This window comes from Pipra filicauda, unplaced genomic scaffold (genome assembly GCF_003945595.2).
Source record: "Pipra filicauda isolate LSUMZ 115617 unplaced genomic scaffold, ASM394559v2 scaffold150_size2825430_pilon, whole genome shotgun sequence".
Classification (NCBI taxonomy): domain Eukaryota; kingdom Metazoa; phylum Chordata; class Aves; order Passeriformes; family Pipridae; genus Pipra; species Pipra filicauda.
Window position 1 is genome coordinate 1,402,501 of NW_024103996.1, and position 25,000 is coordinate 1,427,500.

The 25,000-nt window shown below is 42.0% G+C and overlaps 1 protein-coding gene across 1 annotated transcript in view; it reads right to left on the bottom strand.

Moving 5' to 3' along the window:
* The window catches only part of MGMT (O-6-methylguanine-DNA methyltransferase), a 140,165-nt gene that overhangs the window by 18,137 nt on the left and 97,028 nt on the right, over window positions 1–25,000 (bottom strand). The window contains exon 5 of the mRNA XM_039378928.1: window positions 13,576–13,733. Coding sequence (XP_039234862.1) covers window positions 13,576–13,733 — 158 coding nt within the window. The remainder of the gene's footprint in view (window positions 1–13,575; window positions 13,734–25,000) is intronic.

Consider the following 25,000-nt stretch of genomic DNA (forward strand, 5'->3'; position numbering starts at 1 on the left):
TATTTAATAGAAATATGTTGTTTTAATAGAAAATTCAGGTTTTATGTATTTTTAGCTTTCTAACTGAGCACTGACATGAGGCACCAACCTCAGCCCACATTCTCTTGGCAGCACCCCACGGAGAAGGTCTTCCTAGTAGGCTCTAGGATATCCAGACTTTTCCATAAATCATTATCCATATGAACACAAGTGGCTTAAAATCAGCAAAACACTCGCAGCTGTGGTTTAGGGACATCCAACTCCTACCTGGGCAGTGCAGGGAGCACGGGGAGGTTTAAGGAAGACAAGGTTCCCAAATCTGCAGCACCAACGCCTTGCAACTCAAATCTGAGGCATCAACAAAGACCTGTTGGTACCTTCACAATCCTAACAGGCTGAATGACCAGGGACAGGAATCTGATCCAGACTTACACTTGCTACTCAAAAAAAAATCTCATTCCAGGAGCAAATATTTTTGCTTTGTTTCAAATACATCAATTTTGGGAGAAGGAGATTGTGCAAAGTATGTAAAAGTAACCTTTTAACGACTTCATGAACATTTTTAACCCACACAGGAACTGCTATAGACATAAATACAAGAGACCTGCAGATCTCGGCAACTGAGAAACATCAACCAGCTCCTCATTCACTGCAAACTCAGCTTAACTTGTCATATTTTATCAGTGTTTCATGCCCTACAACACTCTTTCCTGTTCTGGAACAGACACAGAATAGTCCTTCCAGAGACACCACGCACCAGCTTGGCTGCAATTTCTAAGCGACTGGGCCAGAAAATTAAATTTCTATTTTTTCCATCCAAGATAGAAATAAATGAGGGACTTCTCTCCATTTCACTTTGTCAGAGCTGGTACTCACCAAGAACTTCACCTGGACAGCTTCTAAATTCTCCTCATCAGCTGCAATTTGCAGAAAGAGCTTGAGAACTGAACTCTGCTCTCACACAAAACCTCTACCAAAGGGCCAAGTGTGACAAAATGCCACCAGTGGCCATCATCTGACTTAAAACTGAGAAATTCCTGCTGGCTCACACTGAATGGAACTTCTGGTCACACCTCAACTCTCTTTTTTCCCATTTCTTGGAGTTCTTGTTTTTGCCTGGTTGATGCCAGGTCTGGGAAGGTCACTCCTCTCCCTCTCCAGAGCAAAAAACCTAAAAATTAAACTGAATTTACCTCAATTTGCATGGTTGGAAATCAAGAAAAACACAGCCTCCCATGTGCTGCTACAATCCAGCTCTTCTGACTCGTCCTGTTAATGAGACACAGAAATCTGCCCAGAGTTCCTAAATAAATCAGAGGAGATGCAGTTTCCTAATTACACTGGGATTTTGGATGGGAAGGCAGGACCATCTGGTTATAGTTAGACTGGAACAGGCAGGGAGGTTCTGCAGAAAACTTCCCAAGATTTATGGATACGCTGCACGTGTCATTGTGATATTAATGAACCCAAAATACAAGGTGAAGAGAAAGGATTCAATGCTTACACGTGGTGATAAAGTACACCCTCCAATTCATCCCTATAAATTAAGCTCACTAACATCAACATTTCCAACTCATCACGATCTTTGGTTTGAGGTCTTGGTTCAGGATCATTACTGGTAAAACTAAACCTGGGAGTGCAAAACTGGGTAACAAAACTGAGCATAAATTGGGCAGCTTTGGAGAAATAAAGTGACAAACCCAAACAAAGACCTTGAATTCCTCTCAGTACACAAAACCCAGAACCACCATGAAGGAAGTGTGAAAAATGGGCTCTAAAATTAATAACATATATGTCCTACAAGTTTACTGTTCATCATCTCAGGGCTCCAACACACTCCTGTGATGGAAAGGAAAGAAATAAAAAATACAAGAGAGCTGGAGAGGGACTTTGGACAAGGGCCTGGAGAGACAGGACAAGGGGGAATGGTTTCCTACTGACAGAGAGCAGGGTTAGGTTGGATTTCAGGAAGGAATTCTTCCCTATGAGGGTGGTGGGGCCCCGGCACAGGTTGCCCAGAGAAGCTGTGGCTGCTCCATCCCTAGAAGTGTCCCAGGCCAGGCTGGATGGGGCTTGGAGAAACCTGGGCTAGCGGAAGATGTCCCTGCCCATGGCAGGGGGTGAAATGAGATGATCTTTAAGGTCCCTTCCCATCCAAATCAGTCTGTGATTCTATGAAAGGGGAATAAATCCCTCAATTTTGACACATCATCTTGTGTAAAACTGATTCTGCAAACTGGAATTTGTTACATTATCTCACAAGCACAGATATATTTCCTCTATTAGACTACTACATCATGTACTATATATTTGGAATGATACATATATATATATTTGGAACTAGAGGATCTTTAAGGTCTCTTCCAAACCAAACCATTCTACTACCCCACAGCCCAGGAGGAATCACTTGCATTCCCCAAGAAGTACATCCACAAACCAATTCTATATCCATCCATGAAACGGGGTAACACCAAGCCAGGTTGTTTGGGAGAAAGGAAACATTATCTCCCTTCAAATCTGTCACAAACAACACTTTCCCCATGCTGGTTCACCACTGGATTATGTCAGCACAGGTGTACTGGTGTCCTCTGGGAAGGTTGATGGCAGAGGACCCAGGCCTTGCAGGGGAGGGAGGCTGGGAAGCACCAGCATCTCTCCTTTAGTTTTCCTTGCTTCACTCATAATTGATTTTTCTCTACAATTCCACTTAGAATTACACCAATGAGGTGTTTTTGCTGTTTCATTTTTCAGCACGGCCCCAAATATCCACTCCCAAATGCCTCTGGAGCAAGAAATCTGCACCCCCAGTTGCTTTGTGAAGATCCTGTTGCCAAAGATAACCTGCCCTAGAAAATTAATATATGACACATGCAATGCAAATGTGCTTTACTACGTGAACAAAGTGTCAGATCTTCGCTGGGCTAAAATAGGAACAGCAAACTCTTTAGTTTTCTCTAAGTTTCTTCGTAAATGTGCACGTTCAAAATAATACTTTTAAATTGCTTAAATGCAAAAAAAATGGAACTATTTGCTTACTGCACACAAATGAAACCAGTATCAAAGCACTGATTATTTTTTTTGTTTGTATTAATTCACTATTGAATTACAATTACTTAATGTATGAAGGTAACGCGCATATAGCACTTTCCAAACACTAATTCACAGATGATGCAACATCCTTCCAAGAATGCAACAGCAGCAAATAATTCCCAGAATCTTCTGGCTTAGATCTCAAAGTGTGGTTTTTTTTTAATTTTCCTTTCCTTTTTTTTTTTTTTTTTTTTTTTAATTTTTTTTTATTTTCTTTCCTTTTTTTTTTTTCTTTTTTTTAAGGAGTATTTAAGCAACTACCAAAACAACTGGGAAGAGGTGAAGTGTGACTCCGTGAAGTCACTCAGCCTCTTGAATGATAGTGGTGCCATCACACAGAGCTGCTTAAATGAACTGCAACTGGAATTCCCGAGATCCAAATTATTTAAACAGACATCCTGGAAGCAAACAGAGGAGAAGTCCTACCAGTGACCCCTGATGGGATTTCAGAGATTAGAGGTTGCTCAATTAACAGGCAGCCCTAAAATCAGTTTGTAGGAAGTTTTCACAGTTAATCTGCCAGGAGAGGAGAGTCTGCAAAAGCACAGACAGAAATTTGGGTTATTTGGGGTGTGAGAAGCAGCTGGGGCTGGGGAAACACCCCTGTCCTGCACCTCTTAAAGAATTATTTGATTTTCCAAAGCATCTAAAGAACATTACAGGGATTTTAATAAGTTGAGAAGGTTAATAATCACACATTTGATGATCCTTGTGGGTCCCTTCCAACTCAGAATATTCAGTGATTCTGTGATTTACCTTATCTAACAGCCATACTTTTTTAAGAAATTCTGCAGTATCAGGAAAATCCTTCTCATGCTTCGCAAGCTGCCACAAAAAAGAGGCTGTTCCTCATCCCGTGCCCTCCTGCCAAACCCAATGAAGTCAGCACAGGCACAACATGTTTATACAACATTAAGGGTTCACGTTAAGCTGAAAGCAAGGAGGAAATTTGACTTTCAGATTGACAAATGAAGAGTGTCCGTGTATCCTGGTGTCTGCAACAAAGGAGATCGTTGTGTTCTGGCCCATGCGAAGCCGTGTGCGAATCCTTAACAAACCCTCCTCCCTGGAAGGATGGTCAGAGCTAAGGTCACAGCACCCTCCATCTGCATTTCAGATCTTGACTTTTGTTGGCTTTACTATTTCTTCTGGCATTAAATATGAATGACGTTCCCCGAAACATTTGGAACATTAATTATAAGGAAATCAACATATGGAAACGTACGGCTCCGGTCATTGTTCACCTACGGAACGACAACCAGGAGCTTTCAGCAAAGTGCTAAAATATAAAAGGGCCATATTCATTCATGTATTGGTCCAAGCTGCAGCACTATGAAGTACATCAAAAGGTGTTAATGGTTTCAATATTTATCTGCTGCAGGGAAGCACTCTAAAAAGAAGACAGAAAAAAAATCCTGCTAATGGCTGTGTCTCTCCATTAAAATGAAAAGCTTAATGCATCTTATAATCAGAGGACAATTTGCAAATCATTAAGAGAAATGTAAAATTCCATTAAAATACAAATCAAGAGTCCCTCACTGGACTAATAATCTTTTTGATATTATTTTGCATTCCACTATTTCTGTTCCCAATATCCAGGCACCACAAATGATCAGTTCTTGAACATGCTATTTACCACAGCCTACTTCTTTAACGAGAGACTGAGAGAAGTATAATCTGCTATTCAGAGCAGGTACTAATGAAGAATTCCATATATTCTGAAATTTAATTAAAACCCCAAAGATTTCAAATTAGATGCAATTTGAAATGCCTGGGGCAGAAATACATGCACTTGCGTGGCAAGGGTATCACGCTGAAAGTTGATACCGTAATTGGTCTTGATGTATTTTTGTGTTGCCAGGCTGAAGCACAGAACTCATAACCATATAAAAATTCTCTGTAGATTACCTGCTCATTGAAAATGCCATCACTCAGGTAGTTCTCTACTAAATTACCATGCTACTAAAATGCACAAAGTGATTCGAAGAGAAGAGTGGCACAGCTGGTCGACGCTGCCAATGAGTTATGCATGCGTCGACGCTGCCTTTTTTCTTAGTAAAATATGCTCAGTTGAATATTAAAATATAATTGGCATTCAACCTAAGTAGCTTAAACCATTTTGTTATCTTCTTTTAAACCGATTTGGCTCCTCCACAGTTATTTTCAAGGATGCGATTCCCAAACTAATGACACCATCACATTCAGCTCGATTTGTACTATTTTACATTTGTCATAAATAGGGACAATTTCTACAGCCTTCTAGGGATGTCCTTTAATACTGGCTCCTCTTGAACATCAAAGGCCCAATTCATGGGGAAAAAAGAAAGAAAGGGAAAAAAGAAGTGTGCCATTTATGTTGTTCTCGCATATTTTATTCAGAGAAGAGTGCAGGATGCAAATTTCTAGTGAAAAGTGTGTTTTTACACTTAAGCAAGTCCTTGTTTTTCCCAGCAAATAAACTGGTCAGGACATGTGGCAAAACATCTTGCAAATGGGTCAGAAAGGGGCATCCTTAGGTCAAGCAGCAGCAAAATATCTATATTACGAATTTTCTTCCCCTCAGAGGAATTTATCTATGTGTCCTTAACATAAAGGCTGTTGGAAATGCCACTATTTTCTGAAAAAAAATTAACAACATTACTTAGAAACAAGGTGCTCACCATAGTAACAGTCCCATTAAGCATATCTGAAACACTAAACAGGTTAAATGTATGAGTATTGATGATATTTCCCATCAATAAGGGGTTTTAAGGAAACTTGCCTGAAAGTTCATTAATAAAATGGGTGTGGGAGACTGTATTTATAAAACCCTTTCCTTTTATCTTGATTGCATGAGGTTTTATTAAGGAGGGGTGCAAAGGTTACGTGGGGCTGCATGTGTGGCAAGCAAGCCAACAAATCAAAGAAAAAATGAATTAAATTAAACTTATTCCTCACAGGTCTGCAATGAGAGCAGGTTGTGAGGTCTGGGTGAAGATGATGAACACACGACTCTGGATACCAAAAGTAATTTTCCTACACTGGTGGGTTTTTTCCACCTTCAATTCTTACCTTTTTATCTAAATCTCACATATAAGCAGCAATGTCAAAAGTTACTGTGTTGGTCAAAATGTTTCTTAGCTCAGGGTCAACTGATTCCTTGTATTTCAGGGGGAGAAAAAGGATCTTATTTTGGACAAATTCACTTTATAAAGCAGCATCACGTGCACATGATCTTCAGTGAAACTGGTCCCACTGCAGATACATGTAAAGATATAGATCAAAGAATCATGGAATGGTTTGGGTTGGAAGGGACCTAAAGGATCACCTTGTCCCTGCCATGGAATCCCAGAATGGTTTGGGTTAAAGGCCATCTCCTTCCACCCCCTGCCATGGGCAGGGACACCTTCCACTAGCCCAGGTTGTTCCAAGACCCGTCCAACCTGGCCTTGGACACTTCCAGGGATGGGGCAGCCACAGCTTCTCTGGGAAATCCATTCCAGTCCCTCACCACTCTCATAGGAAAGAATTTCTTCCCAATATCCCACCATCAAAACATAAACCCTTCCTTTCTAAACAAAAGCCTGATTTTGGAATAATTTCAATATCCACATCTCTGCAGCTATTTCAGAGTCACCATGGCTTGTTCCAATATCCCCAAATTCTCTGGGAACAAGTAAAAATGTTCCATTTTACAGATGAACATTCCACTCTTACCTAAAAAGCTCTGTTTAGATAACATTTTTTTATTCTAACTTTGGTCAATCTGTAATTAACATCAAGAAAGGATTATCCGACTGAAAATAATTAATTTAAAAATGAATTATTTAAAATAAGTGATCCTTTCATTGCCTTCACCATGACAGGACATACACATGGATCTCCCCACCCCTATTTCTCTTTTAAGGTCACACTTCAGGTGATAGTTACCCTACAAGGCTCCACCAAAAGCCCATGAACATCTGCAATCAGAACATTTGCACCTAAGAGGGCCTGAATTGTCCTAAATGGTTCATATTTGGCAGAAAATTTATCCTATGAACAGTGAACTCTAATTAAAAGATACACTTAAAACCACACAAGCTTCCACTAAAAATTATGGGAATTTTGCTCTGAATTCAACAGGAACTGGCTCAGGAATTTTGTAAATATTTTTGTCCTGAATGCATTTGTATTGACTTTTTGTTTAGTTTTTGTTTTAAAAAACATATAGTTGATAGAAAGCAATGGGCCAACTGAGCTGGAAAAAGAATATGAGATATAAAAGTAACTGGGCTAGTCTGGGGTTTTGTTGTTTCCATTTCTGGAGGTTGGGGAAGATTGATTTCTGTTTGCAGAAAACTGTAAGAAAGTATTGGATTGCAAAAATCCATTAAATATCTTGCAAAACAGTGACTTTCTCCTTATCAAAACATGAAATGCTAATAAAAGAAGATGCCAGTCTCTGGAATTTGAATTTTGAGTTGGCAGACAGAAATATGAAAGCTTGTCATCTCTTTGCACTTGAATCTGCCATGTCCAGATATGTGAAGTACGAACCTTTTTGAGCAGATTATTTCATATTTAACGTTTTATAAAAGCCTAAATGGAAATGTATTTGCATGTCTGATGAAGCTGCAGGGTTGAGAAAGGGAAAGTCAGGAACATTTCTCAACTCTTTTTTTCTTTAGTGAATCGGATCTCTACTACAAAACTAAGAGAATTTCACAAATTGCAGCATAAATCAATGGTAAAAATGACATTTTAGATCTGTGTAGGGAAAGGCAAGTCTTGCCTCCTCCTCAGCAGGTGACTCAACAATGCAGCTTAAGAACAACATAAATATAAAAAATATAAATATAGAGTCATAGAATCCCAGAATGGTTTGGGATGAAAGGGACCTTAAAGCCCATCTCATTCCACGCTCTGCTATGAGAAGGGACACCTTCTACTATCCCAGGTTGCTCCAAGCCCCTTTCAACCTGGTCTAGGACACTTCCAGGGATGGGGCAGCCACAGCTTCTCTGGGCAACCTGTGCCAGGGCCTCACCACCCTCCCAGCCAAGAATTCCTTCCCAATATCCCATCTAACCCTGTCCTCTGGCAGTTTATACAACCTGGTGGATTCCCATTTTCCCAGCTGAATTTATTGAATTTTTCATTTTTACTGGAAATGATGGAACTATGGAGAGATGATACAGGGACAGGTTGGTTCCTGGTCTCTCTGTGGGCTCAGTTTGATGGTTTTCCTATTGGGGATGGTTGACATCTGACATCCCTGAGCACTCTCCAACTACTCCTACTTTTCTGATCAGGTTTTTTTCATACCTTCTCCCCTTCGAGCCTCGGACCTTCCCCCCTCTGCTTCTTCATTCTTGTCTTCTAAAGAATGACATTTTACCAGCCATTTCTTTCCCACTGAACATGAGCACAGAGTTCTTACACTATTATCCATAAACTGGCACCTGAGGCTTCAAACTTTCCAGCTTTACTTGACAATATCTCAACAAAGTCAATGATTTTTATTATTTTTTTTTAAAAACTCTAATTTAAAGCAGAGGAAAGGAGATCTGTATTCATTTGAATAATGTAAATGCTTTTCTTATTTAAGCAATTTTCATATATAGAAAAGCTCTTTGGCTAAATTGTATGTGAGAAAAATTTACTCTCAGGATACAGAGCACACTGTAATTAGGGTGAGTAGCCATTAAAATCTTTTAAAACATAAGCATTTAAAACAATAAACTTTTTAAACATAAGCATTAGGTGTGTGTTCCATTTGTCATTTTAGAAGTACACGAATTACCAGCCCCACAATCCTGTGATTTGAGCATTCCAATAACAAAAAAAGAATAAAAAGATACTTTGGCCTTTGCTGAGTTACAGTCAGAAAACACACAAAAAAAAAAAATCTCCTTTTCTTTCTTAATTTGCTGCAGGTATTGTTTTTTTTTTTTTTTTTAAATAGTTTAGAATATGGAAAGCCAGTAAAAGAAAGGTGCTACTGTGTGCTCCTCCAGGAAGGGTGAAGAGTAATCAAGAAGCAGTTAGGAAAGAATTTTCTCCATGGATGTTTTCCAGAGGGACAGATCCCACAGCCCTGCAAACCTAGGGAGCACGGGTGAGCAGCACTGGGGTGATGGACAAGTCCAACTCCATGGAGGTGACACCAGAAAATGAAGAGTGTTTTCAGCCCATAACTGGTGTTTGACTGTGTTCACTGTCCTTTGCAAGGGGCTGTGGCAGTTCACCAACCCACACTGCTCTCTTGTTTGAGTGTCTGAACAAGGAGGCTCCCAGGAAATCACAGGGTAATTATTGATTACAGGCCTGGGAACGTCATTTTGGAGGGAGAATGGAGGTGCTCCCAGTTTCTTTGGACTGTCTGCTCCTATTATGCATGAGATGTTTCATCAATATCCCCTCTTGGATGAATAACGTAGATCGTGAAAGGGAAATTTCAGCTACTAATGTGGCTCTTCCCTCTGCTCTCCATCCTCAGGCTGCTCCTCCTGGATCTTTTTGCACAGCTTTTCTCTGCCTTTGGCTTGCAAGATGACACAGATGAACACAGAATCAAGGAACAGGGGGACAGAGCTGGTCTGAGGGATAGGCTCAGCTTTACTTCAGGCCTAGACCCTTGGTACAAGGACCTGATGGAGGAACTCCACCCACAGGAACATAAAAACATGGCTTAGCACAGCTATAGTGCTCCCCCTTTGAGGACAGCGGCACAGCACCACATGGCACACAAGGAGCAGAAGCCCAGGGCTGCTGCTTGTCACAGGGCGAAGGAAAACTCTTGTGTGTCTCCAATTTCCTCTGCTCTTGCTGCTCTAATGAGCCATCTGGTCTGCAAACACACACCCGCTCCCCGGTGCCGTGGCCACGCTCCCGGCGACCGCAGCCATCCCCATTGGAAACCACCAGTAAAGGAATGTCAGGGAATTCAGGACTGGCCAATTCGCCACTGCCTTCCCCATGTCACCAACCCACAAATCAACCAATCCATGCACAGGCTTCAAAACAATCACAGCATCCATTGTTCTTCCTCATACAAAAAGGGAGATGATGACCAGGATACATTAAGACCAATTAAACATTTCCCATTAGGAATATTTGTTTGTTTTGTTTTTTTTTTTCTGAGGTGTCCCCATCAGAGAAGTAGGAAAACCTTATTTTATTTTATTTAATGAAATTCCATATTGAGCACTGGTCATGACACAGGTTGTTGAAAATTCCAGATTTTCAATTACATTTAAAAAATAAATATATTGGCTGCATAGACAAAACTGGACAACCAGTAAGGTGAGAACTTCTGGAGGTGTTGGGAAATCAACTTCAAACTTCTTGCTCTCTCCAACTCCCAAGGAGGGTGGAGCCAGGTGGGGGTCTGGCTCTGCTCTCAGGAAACAAGGGACAGGACAAGAGGAAATGGCCTCAAGTTGTGCCAGGGGAGCTTTAGATTGGAGATTAAGGAAAATTCCTTCATGGAAAAGGTTGTCCAGCCCTGACACAGCTGCCCAGGGCACTGGTGGAGTCACCATTCCAAGAAGTGTTCAAAACCCATGTGGACACGGGTTAGTGGTGAACATGGTGGTGGTGCTGGGTTGATGGCTGGAGTACTTTTAAGCATGTTTTCCCCTTTTAACAGCAAGTTAGAAAATTAAAGGCATTTTAGAAAAATGAAAAACATAGAATGAACCACTGAAACAGCAAATACAGAATTTTTATAGAATTTTTTAATAGAGCAAATATAAAGCAGAGTAACTCTAATTTCTGAATTCGTTGATCTCTCTGCTCTTGCTATCTTAGAGGTGACTGTCATGACTTTTCTATCCACAAGAAACTATGTCCTAACAGCTAAAAAAAAAATCAACCTGAAAGCAGCTGCAGAGAACTGACCATGAATTGAGAAATGCTTCATCACAAAGCACTTCACACTTTTTTTGTTAAATGGGGAACCTCTTTAGTGTGTTTGATGTGAGCAAAACCTTGCTGTCCTTGGGTGATGTTAGTACAGAAAAATAAAATAAAATTCGATATAATCACTGATTAGAAAGAAATCAGACAGTGCTGATCACTTTAGGATGGAACTGAAATCACCAAATATCAAAGAACCACACTGTAAATGGTTATATTTACAGGGAAAGGGGGGAAAAGAAGGGCCAAAGGTTTCAATGATCACAGAATGACAGAAGCCCAGACTGGTTTGGGTTGGAAGGGACCTTAAAGCTCATCCAGTTCCAGCCCCTGCCATGGGCAGGGACACCTTCCACTATCCCAGGTTGCTCAGGGCCCCATGAGTCACTGAAGAGCTGCTGATGAACAGAGATGTAAGAAAAGCAATATGATGAGAAAAAGCCTTCTTGGCTTTGGATCCTCATGATCTCACTTATGTTTATTCTGCATTTTTAAGTGCCTGGAGAAATGAGTAGGCACTTTCAAATGTAAATGTGAAAAAGTAAATAAATACCAAATTCCTAATTTAGCAGAACTGTAATTCTGACGTACAGATAAACTGAAATGCAACCCATCATAATTAGATTTTTACCTTACCTTTCTCCTAAATAACTTTTAAAACTAGTTTTTACATTTTTTTGACATCTATTTCCACATTCCTTCCAATATAGTTTTTTTTTCCTATTTCATGAAAGCATTACTAGGAGAAAACAAGAGAAGAACAGAAATGCTCTCACATCGTTGTGATTTGAGCCAATTAATTCTTCATTAGTGTTTCCATTACGTCCGTGCCTTCCCCCAATAAAACACACACACCTGGTCCCAGTCCAAGAACAAATAACTGAACTAAATTAAAAAAACCTGAACCTGCACATGTTAAAATGAGAAAATTGCCCTCCAGCCCCCCTACCCAGCACCCAAATTGTGGTGCAGGTGGTCAAACCTCATGAGGACCAGCCTGGACAGTGGGACCACCAGTCTCATCCCTCACAAAGCCACAGGAGCTGCAGAGACCTGGTGTTGATGCTCATGGCCACCATTCACATTCCATCCCAATCCTGCTGCAGCTTTTGGCTGGGTTGTGTTTTTCGGTAGCGATGAAGAACTTTCCCTCTATCCCCCAGAATTCAAGGGTGATGATTTCTTTCCCTCTAGAAGCTTCTTATTAACAATGATACTGATTTTTCCAGTGTTGCCTGCACAGGAAGGTTGTTGGGATGGACCAAAGTCTCCTACAAAGTCAAGTCAAACCTCTCAGGGCTAAACCCCAAACCAGCAGCTAAAACATCAACAGCAGTGCTTAGACCAAGGAATTTCATTCACCAAGCTAAAAAGAATTCAGTTAGCCCATTTAGGAAAATTAATGAAAGTAAAAGCTTTACTTTAAATGTTTTATAATCTTCTGGTGGATAATCTGGGAAGCAGAATTCCCCTGATGTTCAGAGATGGAAGGAGAAGCAGCAGTAACTATTTCCCACCCGGCTTTGCCCGTTTTCACATTCACCCCAATGCTAAAGTTTTCACAATATGGCACTTTATTTCATCCCAGCTAATAATTCCTCAGTACCATCCTGGAATTTGGAAAATTCCTCACACTGAGGAATTTTCATACCATGGAAGAGAAAGTACAGAAGATCCTCATGAAAACAAAGGTGCTCTGAAAAGCTCATGAAAAGTGAGAATCCCTTATTCACTGGGAAATGATAACATTCATGGGCAGACAAAAAGACACTGCAAAAATCAGACTTCTGAGATAATTATTACTAATAATCAAGTGATTGATTTCTGTTACGAGGTCTTGGGGAACACAGACAGTAAATGGGGGATAGTAAGGATTTTTTTTCTCAGGTCCCGTTTTTATCTAAATACATAAATAGAACAACTTCTTGGTAAAAATTGTTTTGTTAAAAAATACCAACACATTGTTTACAATAACTTTGAGGAATAAAACCACTGCTACTTTATGCAACTTATCACTGACTGCTTCTATGGCCCATGTTTATTGACATGAACACAGAACCACAGAATCACAGAATTGTTTGGGTTGGAAAAGCCCTCTTAGACTATCAAGTCCAACCCACCAGCACTGCCAAGACCACCACTAAACCATGTCCCCAAGTGCCACATCCACATGGCTTTTAAATTCCTCCATGGATGGTGATTCCACCACTGCCCTGGGCAGCTGTGCCAGGGCTGAACAAACTTTTCCATGAAGGAATTTTCCCGAATATTCAACGTAAATCTCTCCTGGCACAACTTGAGGATGTTTCCCCTTGTCCTGTGCCTCGTTCCCTGGGAGCAGAGCCTGATCCCCACCCGGCTCCACCCTCCTGTCAGGGAGTTGCAGAAAACAATGTCAAAGCCTCAACCCCCCTTTTGCTGACCAAAACCTACTTTAAGTGAACAACCCTGTCACTGAGAAGCTCACAACCCTTCAGATGTGTTCTTATTCCAACCTTTCAGGCAGCACATGTTGACAGCTGAACCACATCATTTTTATTGCTGCTGACCAAGAATGAGGGAGATGGGAGACAGCACCCCTGGATGATGGGAGCAGGGAGGGGATGGGTGTCCTGTGGCACTGACCTTGCTGGAGCAGTGGGTGGTGGAAGGCTGGCACGGGAAGGTTTGCCAGGGTGGCTGGCTCACAGAAATAAGCTCTCAGCCAGGCCGTGCACTGTTCCAGTGGCTCCGGCATCTCCTCCGCTCCCTCACACACTTCACAGGCAGCCGAGGCCTCTGCCCTGATGGGAGAGACAGAAATGAAAAATTACAATGATAAAAATTGCAACCTGGTCTAGTAGAAGGTGTCCCTACCCACGGCAAGGGGGTGGAATGAGACAGTCTTGAAGGTCCCTTCCAACCCAAACTGTTCCGGGATTCTGTGAAAAAACTGAATGTTCACATTCTGTATATCAAAATCCTCAAAACATCTAATCTGGAGTTAGACTCCAGCTATTTTCTGTTCAGATAAAGGTGACAGGATTCCTCATAGCAGTAACAAAAATGCACACTCATCATCTCTAGAAATGCAACAATGACACAATGTTAGGTGTAGCTGTAAAAAAATCCATGGAAGATCGGCATGAAGAAAATGCTGTGTGTGAATAGGAAATGTCAGAGCAAGACCCAAACCCACGGTGGATGACACATCCTTGTGCTTCCGTGGAGGTTCCTCCTCCATGTCCCCCAAGGGCACAGTCCCTTCTCCCCAGGGACTATCCCTGGGGAAAGGAGGAAAGGAAGCAGCTTTCTGCTGCTCCCGTGCCTTCCTCTGCTCCGCTTCCTTCCAGCAACGTGGCAGGTCTCTGCTTTCCTCCCCTGATTGAATTGGAAGGAAGCAATTGAGAATTCATTTGATTTTCAATGGCAGCTCCTGCTTGCAGGGTCTGAAGAGAAAAGCGAGCGAACAGAAATCACCTGTAAATAAAAATGTGCTTCTTCCCTTGCTCCTTTTTTGCTTCTTCTCCTTTGGAGGAGCAACGTGTGTATGAGAGCGATGAAAATGTGAACACTGGATTTGCACATATCCAGCTGTGTTTCCCAACCTGAACATTTTCAGGGATGCAGAGCAGTGCTGGGAAAGGGGTGGTGATGCTCTCCTGGTGCTTCCAAGGCTGTGACGTTGGTGGGGATCTCTCCAAACTGCAGGATTTCAGGGTACCAACAAACAAACAGCCCATTAGTAATGCACCCCTGAGAAGTGATGGAGACAACATCAAGGGTGATGGCCAAAACAGCAATCCCTGTCAATAATCTCCTCATATCCAGAACCTTCAGCACCACTGATGAGCCATCCAAAGATTTTCTGATTATTGTAGCTTTTTTTTCCCAGGTGGAGCCAGAAGTTCCTCAACAGCAGAGCCTTCTGACGAGAGGCTGGATGTGTCACAAAGCAGGAGGAAGGGGAGAAAACTGTAGAAACATCGAAATACATGTGAACCTGAGACAACGGAACAGCAGAGGAATTGTGCCACCCAGTTGTGGGGAAAGAGCAAACCACACCCAATTCCCAGCACACTGCGAGGGAGTGACAATATTTTGTGAGATCTCTCCGAGCAAAAAGCCAAAGCAAATGAAACGAGTGATGTTCCAGTAATGGCATCAAAGGCACCGGCTCTGCCTTTGCCACAAGGCACCTCTGCGAAGAGACCGAGCGTCTTCCCACTCCTGATGCACAACAGCCTGTGGAGCCGGAGCGACGGGATGTCGGCGGGATCAGTGGCAGCCCCGGCGCTGCCTCCGGACAGGATAAATGATGTGCTGGCAGGAGCCGGGTCAGGGCCGCTCTCAGAAGCGAAGCCCTCACTTGCCTGGTGCCTGATCAAACGGCCCTGCCATGTCCCCCAGCCCCAACTCACTTTCTGATTAATTGTTAACCACGTAATTACTGATGAGGAAGTAGCAGAGAAGAGGAGGGACACAGAGATGGACAATTAAAACACTCCGGTCACACCAAAATCCGTGGTTTGGAGCAGAGGCAAAACAACACAGAAGAATCAGATTGGGATCCAGTTTGTTGGGAATTAAGTGCAATTTTATTTCTCCTTTTCCATTTATTTATCAAATTAAGGCTTTTGATTTTTCTTTTTGTGTGTGAAGTAGGACCAAATTGCTTTATAAAGCTGATGTCTAAAGCTTATCTTATTTTTTTAATTAATAATCTTTCTCCTAAAAAAAAAAATCCAAGTATCCAAGCATAAATTTTTTTACATGAAACCCCCCAATATGGACTCAAACCAAGCTTCCAGCACAAGGGATAATCCGTTATTCCACACAGATACAACACAGCAAAATATGGCTCCGTTTTACCATGGATTGCTGGAGCTACGACAAAATAACAATGACAGAATATAATGATAACGCCTCTGAAACCTCCATGAGAAGTTGGGAGACTTTTCTGCTCCATTTATCCAGAAGAGCATGGAAAGCGCTCAAAACTACAGTCGCCTTATGTTTTTCACATCATCTTGTTTCACATTCTCAGGAGTCTGGAAATGATTTGGACTATAATGTCATCATAAAATTGAACGACTCCATCTCCTTGGAGCTCAGTGAGCAGCAGCCCCAGGAGCTGCCAGACAGGGACCAACCCAACAGGTCCAAACTAACATCATTCACCCCCAAATCAGGCGGGGAGCAGCTCTGGGGAGACTCTGGGAGCCCCTTCCAGTGCCTAAAAGTACCCAGAGAGCTGGAGAGGGACTTGGGACAAGGGCTTGGAGCAACAGGACAAGAGGGAATGACTTCCCACTGCCAGAGGGCAGGGTTAGATGGGATATTGGGAAGGAATTCTTGGCTGGGAGGGTGGGGAAGCCCTGGCACAGGTTGCCCAGAGAAGCTGTGGCTGCCCCATCCCTGGAAGTGTCCCAGGCCAGGTTGGACAGGGCTTGGAGCAACCTGGGATAGTGGAAGGTGTCCCTGCCCATGGCAAGGGGTGGGATTGGATGAGCTTTAATATCCCTTCCAACTCAAACCATCACACACACATTCCTCACTTCTATTGGGTGTTCCCTGTAGAAGTGCTGTTTGGATAAAATTTGTTTTTTTTTTTAATTTTTTTTTAAATTACTGGTTTTAAGAGCAGTGCCCTATCACTGCTGAACATCTCCAGATGTTTCTGGTGGGACCATTCTCCCAGTAGTTCAACACCAGACACTTTCCCAACACCTGCCAGCTCCATGGCCACCTCCACCTCAGCCAAGAAAGTGAACCCTTTGCACAGCAAAAATGAATTTCCTTCCAAGAATGCACTGACTCCTTTTCCTGTAGGATACAAATTCCACTTGCCAACATACACACCAAGAGCTTCAAATTGGCAGGGAGTTAAAAAAAAATAAAACCCCCTCATATTAATTTTGCTTGGCTAGAGATGGTAACAGCTATTCCTGGGAATTTGACAGCATTAATAAAGAAAAAGAACCAACATAGCTTATGCATGGGTGTCTTCTGCTGGCCCTCCTCCCACTCCTGCCCCTCCTCCCACTCCTGCCCTTCCCTCTTCCCCTTTCCCATTCCAAACCTGAATAGCAGGACTCCTACAAAAGGCATTAAGAATCTAACTGAAAACACCAGCTGCCTTTTGAAGGATTTTCTCAGGCTTCAAAGCTGTTTCTTGGTCCAACTAAACCACACATTTGTTTGAAAAGCAACGTCAAAGTGGCCTCAAAACAGGAAAAGGGAGCAGATGAGTTACATAATGGGAAATTTCCCCCTTGTAGGAAATTCCTCTGCTCAATATTAGACTTTTTGGAAGGTTTTTGAACACTCTACTCCATCCATGGATTTTCAAGAATCTCTACTGTCAAGATGGTCAGGAAAAAGTTCAAAATTAGGGAAAAATACCCATCTAGGAGTCATATTAACTACTTGTGCCTAAATTTTAGCAATGAATAAGAAAAAGGAGCCCTTCTTAATGTCCTGCCCTTGGTGATGCCCAAAGAAAAGGACCTGTTCTTGGTCACAGAGGCACCAACACACAGGGTGGAAGCCAAAGTGGCTACTCATTATATTTTACCTATAGGAAGCTCAAGTCTTAAACCGTCAACAAGATATAATTTTATACAGGAAAATAAAATCAGCATATTCATCTAAAAAGAAAAAGAACAAAAAACAGAATATACAAAAAAATCCACCTGCTTTACTTTTGTCCCAAAGAATATAATTTTCTTTCCTTAAGTACCAACACCTTTCTCAAATGGGGCTAGAATGATTCCATAAATAAAGAATGGGAAGGATTTATTTAAAATGCACCAGTCTTATTTAAATCACTTCCACTTTCATCAGAGACTGTCACTGCACTTGTTTTCATTAGTGAATTGTGTTGGGTGCTGCCTGACCTCTCAAAAAATTCAAAGAGAAGGTTTTTGTATTTTCACCTGGTCAACAAGTAATCCCTTCTGTAAGGTTTTAGTTTGTATGTATTTTATTTAATTATGTTATTATTTTATTTTATTGCACTATTTTCTGTTTTGTTTTACATTTTTTACTTTATTTTATTTTATTTAACATAATTCTTTTGTTTGCATTAACATGGCAGCCTCTAACATGTCAGCAGTGAGTTACATGTCTGTCTTAACTTTTTGGTTAATGCAAATAAATTGGTTAAATGGATGTTCAGCTGCTCATGACCGACTCACCTTCACAGCTTTACAGTGTGATGCTTTAATTAAAACTCCAAATTCCTCCAACAGAAAAAAAAAGCTTGTTTTAAGCTATAAAAAGACACCTAAAACACATATGTATTTTTTAAAGGTGGGTGTCTCTGTGTGTACACTTGCAAGAGACTTTTTTTCCAGGCCAGGGAACCACTGCTGCTGATCAGATCTCCAGCCTGTGGTGGTGAAGTCCAAGAGAGCCGTATGATCATTCCTGACATGGGAATCCACCACAGCCCAGGAGCAGCCCTGCTGCTCCAGTTTTCCCACCGAACAGCTATTCCATGCCATTCCTATTGCAATCCCATGCCTCTCTTTCCATTACAGCCCTTTGCAAAGCCTGAACACACCAGGGAAGCCAGTTGGCTCCTGTGCTTGTGCAGCTGAGAGGTGTCTTCCCAAGGCTCCATCCCAGCCGTGTTTCTTCTGTGACTTCTCATGTTTGCATGGGATGAAATGAAGGAAAAGATGGTTTTAGCAGAGCGGGAGAAAAGCAGAAACACCACCTGTTTCAGTTTAACGGGCTCCTTCCAAACCACTTGCCAAGAACTGGAAGTTTCTACCGCGCTTCCAAAATAAACATGTAAGCAGCAGATTGGCTTCAGGATCATCCCAAATAGTTTAACCATGATGAAAATCAGAGAAATGCTGGGAGAAGCCATGTTTTAAAGGGGTAGGATTCCAATTATTTATTTCTCAGCTACTTTTTGCCTCAGTCCTTAATAAACCTTAACAGAAACAAGACAGACCTTGAGCTGCGTTGAAAGGAAGAGAAAATATCACAACGGCTCTGCTGGCACGTTCTTTGGGGTGAAGCCAAGAGCTGGCAGCTTCCTTAGGAAAAATATCACGAGGATGTTGTATTAGCTCCCATAACAGACTTATAAACTATCTGTATATTTATAAAATATTTGTGTATATTAAATATAATCGATTGGTTGAACACAACATCCCAAGCTCAGTTCCACTGCCTGGAGCCACACACATCTGAGGGTTTTATCCCTGGAAAACTACCTCACTTCCAGGGGTTTGCCGAAGAAGAGATTTATAACTGAGGTACTGAAAACTCCCTTTATTTCAAATTGGTTAAGAAATGAACCAAAAAAGTTCAACTCACAAATAAAAAATCGGAGCGTCTCCTATCCTGCAGTCACCTCCAGGTCACTGTTACATGTGGGCAGACTCAGATTAAATTATGAATTTCTTTTTGGTAATTTTTAAATTTTTCAATTCTGTAATTTGTTATTTTTCAATTTTTTGGAGCAATTTCTGCAATTTTTGTTAATAATGTAATTACTACAGAAATAGAGCTTCTAAATCAGAGTAAACTTTTACATTTGCAGGAGAGCTCACTGTTGATCCTCTAGGACCTGAGTAGTAACTCTTGTCATAAACAGGTGTGAGCAGCAAGTATAATTTAAAAGAGTATTATTTTAAAATGGTAATTTTTGTTTGATCAGCAAATGACTGACGACAATTCTCCACACAACTCTCACACATGTGAATTCACCCAAAGTAGGGCCTGTATAAAAAGTTGCACTGTCTTTTTCTTATAATCACATACATCTGTGCTTGTCTTAGCAAATAATTTTTCTCTTAGAGAAATAGCTGGTGTGTTACTCTTCAAATGGAAGAATCAGTAACGATTAGGAAACCAAAATTAACATTAAAATGAGACTCAGTGACGTGGCATTATTTGTTCCATAATAAACACAGAGTTAGCTGGTGTTTTTACTGAAGCCTTTATTGTGAAATTAACTGAAAATGTATTTTATCCACACCTAAATGTCATTTAAATAGCCTTTCTTTGATAGATGAAGGCTAAAGGCCACCCCAAAACTGCAGCTGAATTATCTGGTCTCTAATGATTCCAAAACGATTACGGGATGCAGAGCAATCTCGTTAAATTTTATTCCAAAGCTTACTACACTTGTGTTTTCTCTTATTTTTCTATCAATGAAGCCCAGGAGGTTTAAGAACAATTCATTATGTATGAGACCCAACTTACAGTGCTTGACTGTTGATTAATGGCAAAGTTTGCTGTGTGTACATTTGCAACATTAGATACATACAATATGCTAACTTATTCTTCCACCGAACCTAATTATTTACCAAAATGACTACTTGAGACTACAATTTATTAAATGCATGCATCCAGTCTCGATTTGGCCCCAAAAGACAGCCTGGAATGAAGATCTTTTACTTGATGTGACAACTTCTAGAAACAATGTTATTAATATTGTAAATGTGGCAAATAAAGAGTTCAAATAGCCGGGTGGCTCTGTTGCATTTCTTCCCCACAACTGAATCAATGAACAAAGCAGATTTTTAGGTTTAAAATTCATGGAGAAGCACATCCTGACATAGTTTAATTTAGCTTCTTATAAATGAAGCGTCTGTATGATGGGAGGGAGAGATTAAAAAAAGTATGAGAGCTGCAATAAACACAATAACTCCCCCAATTTGTGTCGAATGGCCCCGATGCCACTGCTTTTAAGACCTATTAAGAACAAATTGATGCATTTAGGGAAGAGCACAACTCAGGACTAAGACTTACTCCTTGTCATACAACCTGTGAAATATTTTCTCTATTCTGCTTTTATCTATTATCAAAGATGCAAATTCTTATGGATCTGATCAGTCAGGAATTCTGCATCCTGTCTTTAAACCCTGGAAAAGAAGCATCTGCACAAAGACTTGGGCATTGTATACAAACTCCGGATAAATAATAATAAATACTAAAATAAATATAAATAATAAGTACACTAATATCCAAATTATCATCTGAATATAATAAATAATAAATATACACCTCTTGAGTAAAATACAAAGATATCCAAATGGCCTCATTTTTTTCCTCGATTTTTGCAATTAATGATGTTAAATTTGGGAATGAATCTGGGGTTGCCCAAGCCCATGATGCCTGAAAAGCTGCTGCCTGCTTATCCTGTACGTACCAGCAAACACTTCAAAGGAGGGAGTGAGACTCCTGTCTTCACATGCCAAGATAAGGAAAATCAATGTCAATGCCCAAAAGACTCAAGTGATAGCACTGAAGGTCATTAAATGCTACTCACTGCCCTGTACCATTAAAGTTTTGATTGGAATCCCATATAGGGAGACACAGATTACAAACAAGATCTTGCCCTGGGACATGGTAGTGTGAGACCACGGAGGGAACAGTGACCGGAGAGCGGACACTCCCGAGGAACACAAGAAACATGTCCAAGGAACATGTCCAATGCTCTGTGTGTGTGTGCAGTCTTGGCTTATTTTTCCTGAACATATTTGTTGTGTTTTCAGAGAAGCGAATCTCATTATGGATAAAGGTCAGTTTAATGTTCTGCCCTTTTTCTACCTTGGTCTCCAACCATCCTCCTGAACTCACCTGGTTTGGACCATCCCAGTACTTGTCTGACCTCACTGCTCTACAGCAGATTTCATGGTCCACCTCCATGCTGGTCACCAATTCCAGGACTGCTTTCTTCTCATTTCCCACCCACATCTTTTCCAGGCTAACTCTTGTTATCTCCAGATTTCATTCTGCACGTTTCCACCTCCTCTGTGCTTCCAGGAATGATTCAGGTCAAGAAAACCTCAGTTAGTTCTGGAGCTCATCAGCACTGTAAGGTTGTATCTCCTTTGTATTCAGCCCCAAAAACAGCCCAGAGACCTTCCCCAGAGACCCACCCCCCTCCATGAATGAAACTCTTCAAAGACCTGCAGCTGGGCCCTATTGAGAGAACAAAAATACTCTGAGTATCAGAGCGACCTCTTCATAAATATTTCTGTTTCAAATCAGTGGGTTTGGCAGCAGAACGACCGGAAAATTTGTCGAAAAGACAAAAACCCCCAATTTCTGTGCATCTTCTTGTCGGAAAGGACCACCCTGTTCTAGATTGAGAATAGGGGAGATCAAGCACATGCCCAAAAGACTCTGAACAAGCAACAAATAAGCAGATGCTTCACATTAAATGCTTTAAAACAAGAAGTAAAAATTGAGCCAAGTTCCAAGCGGCGGCACACTCGAGATGTTCGGCAACATTAAGCATAGGTGATATCATCAGTTCTAGCTATAATTAGGTTAAAAAGAAAGTCAGTTAATTTTAGCACTTACAAGAAATTGTTACAAAACATTTTTTCTTATATAAAAGAACTCTCCCATCAGACCTGTGAGGTCGGTTTTATCACAGGCAATTAACTGTGTTAGGGCTGGCTGCAGGGGACCCTGAAACCACACACCACATTCCCTCTGCTTCTCCGCTATCTCCTCTGGTTTGGGGTATTCACTACGATCCCCCAGCTCAGGGCAACTGCCACGCAGCATCACCTCGTACATAAACCCACCACCCCTACCCAGAACCCTGCCTTGCAGTGATAGCCCAGTTGCTAACTGGTATCTGAAGTAAAACTTACATTTTTTCCACATATCTCAGATAGATATAATCCCAATTATGCATGGATTAAAAAAAAAAAAAGTCCAAAACCTAAGGGAGTTAAAATACACATTACAACCCTTCTACTGCAAGATCCAGGTCTCTGAGCTGGTGCATGGGGACACTGAAGGACAAAAACTTAAGGCTGAATTATTGGAACTGGGCCCTGACTTTGGATGTCCACCTTGACGTGCGTCAGTGCATGAATTCCAGATGACAGTGAGCACCAAGAATTATAACCAACAGCACCTGCAGATACTCCAGCCTATTAAAATGAATTAAGATACAGATAAATCAGGAACCTCTTAAGAATTCAACTCATCAGGACGTTTTTCAGAGCAAGTTCCCAGTGCAGGTGTAATGAAGTCTATGCCCTCTGAGCATCTCCTGCTTGGGCCAACTCTGGGCTCACCTGACACCTGACACGCAGGATCTCCATCAGGGCAGATTGGCCAAGGACCTGATGTGCACAACTGGAGAATGATGAGAGTGTGTGGTGCAGTGACACATTGGAAAGAAGGGATGGGGCATCCAGAGGGACTTGGACAGGCTGGAGAGGTGGGGCTGTGCCAACCTCAGGACGCTCAACAGTGCCAAGTGCAAGGTCCTGCTCCTGGTTTGGAGCAAACCTGAACTCAGTGGGTGGATAATGGGTTGAGAGCTGTCCTGGGGAGAAGGACTCGGGCTGTTGGTGGATGAGAAGCTCAATATGACCCAACGATGTGCACTTGCAGTCCAAAACCCCCCTGTGCCCTGGTCTCATCCCCACAGAGGGGGAAGATTCTGCCCCTCTGCCCTGCTCAGGTGAGACCCCACCTGCAGAGCTGCCTCCAGCTGTGGGATCCCAGCACAGGAAGGGACATGGAGCTGTTGGAGCGAGTCCCAAGGAGGTCACACAGATGCTCCAAGGGCTGGAGACCCTCTGCTCTGGAGCCAGGCTGGGAGAGCTGGGGGTATTCTCTTGGAGAAGGTTCTGGGGAGACCTTAGAGCACTTCAGAAAAACTAACATATGCCAATTAAAACAGCATCGTTAATAGATATACACTCTGCAAAGCTTTTCTACAGGGCTTTGAGACTGTCGCCCATGTGTTTTGGCAGGATCTTTCCCAAAATGGCACTAGCCATTGAAGAACTGGCTTTACCTCTTACCAATCTGACCTCAACCCCCAAAATACAACCCTATAACAGCAGGAAGAACAAAATATGCAGAGTATTTTCTTTCATTTGACTCACCATTTGTCAGCACTCCCTCTTCACTCTCTGGAACACACTACAGTGCCTCGGATCACCTCTTTGGAACTCTGTAGTTACAGCCCATTGTATATGCAATACAGGCACTTTTGCACACACACATACGTAGAGAGCCTTTCCCTGCCACAGGCCATCCCTGCATCTTCTGGATCAGGAGGAAAAGCTTTTCTCTCAGGTAACCAAGCAAGAATTGGAAAACCAGCGGGGCACATCAATAAAACCAATAAAAATACTGTTTCAAAAAACTGCTGTTACAATTAACTGAAATAACAGTCTATAAACTGCCACCTCAGAAGCAGCTTGTTAAAGGCTGAACATAGAAACTGTAATTTAAACACACTCTGCCCTTCACGGGCCACCCTGGCCGCAGGATGTCTCTCATTTCTCCCATCTTCCCACTAACCTCTGGATCCCAGGGGGATGCCTCATCACTGAGATCCAGGAGTTTCAGGACTTCTCTGTGCAGAGGTGCTGCCCTACAATGTGGACCTGATGTGACCTTACAAATCATATCCAAACCCCTCACAGAGGACAGAGTGGGATCTAGTGGAATTACAGCCCAGGCACTGGCATATTAGAATGAGAGTGGTTTGGGTTGGAAGGGACCTTAATGACCATCTCATTCCCATCCCCTGCCATGGGCAGGGATACCTTCCACTAGCCCAGGTTGCTCCGAGCCCCATCCAAGCTGGCCTTGGACACTTCCAGGGATGGGGCAGCCACAGCTTCTCTGGGACCTGTGCCAGGGCCTCAGAGGGGAGAATTTCTTCCCCATATCCAATCTAAATCAACCCTCCTACAACTAAAGCTGTTCTCCTTTTCCTATCCCTCTTGTCCTATCCCATTCCTACTCTGAAACCCCACATCCTGTGGCGGCAGAGTCAGCAACACTCACAGACCATCCTTCTAAACGGACACAGACAAAACTCCTTTCCATAACTCCATTTCGAATCATGCAGGAATGTTTTCCCAGCCTGCTCTCTCTCCTCTCTCTTTTGAAGTAGAACATGGTGCCTGGAGACCATCGTCCTCTGAGCTTTAGGTGCATCTGCATTACAACCCCATTAGCTTGTGTACTACACTCATTAATAAATAAGCTCCCCACTTAAGTGCCTTTCTTGTAAATTGGTTTGTTCTGTTCCATATAAATAATATAAATTTCTCTT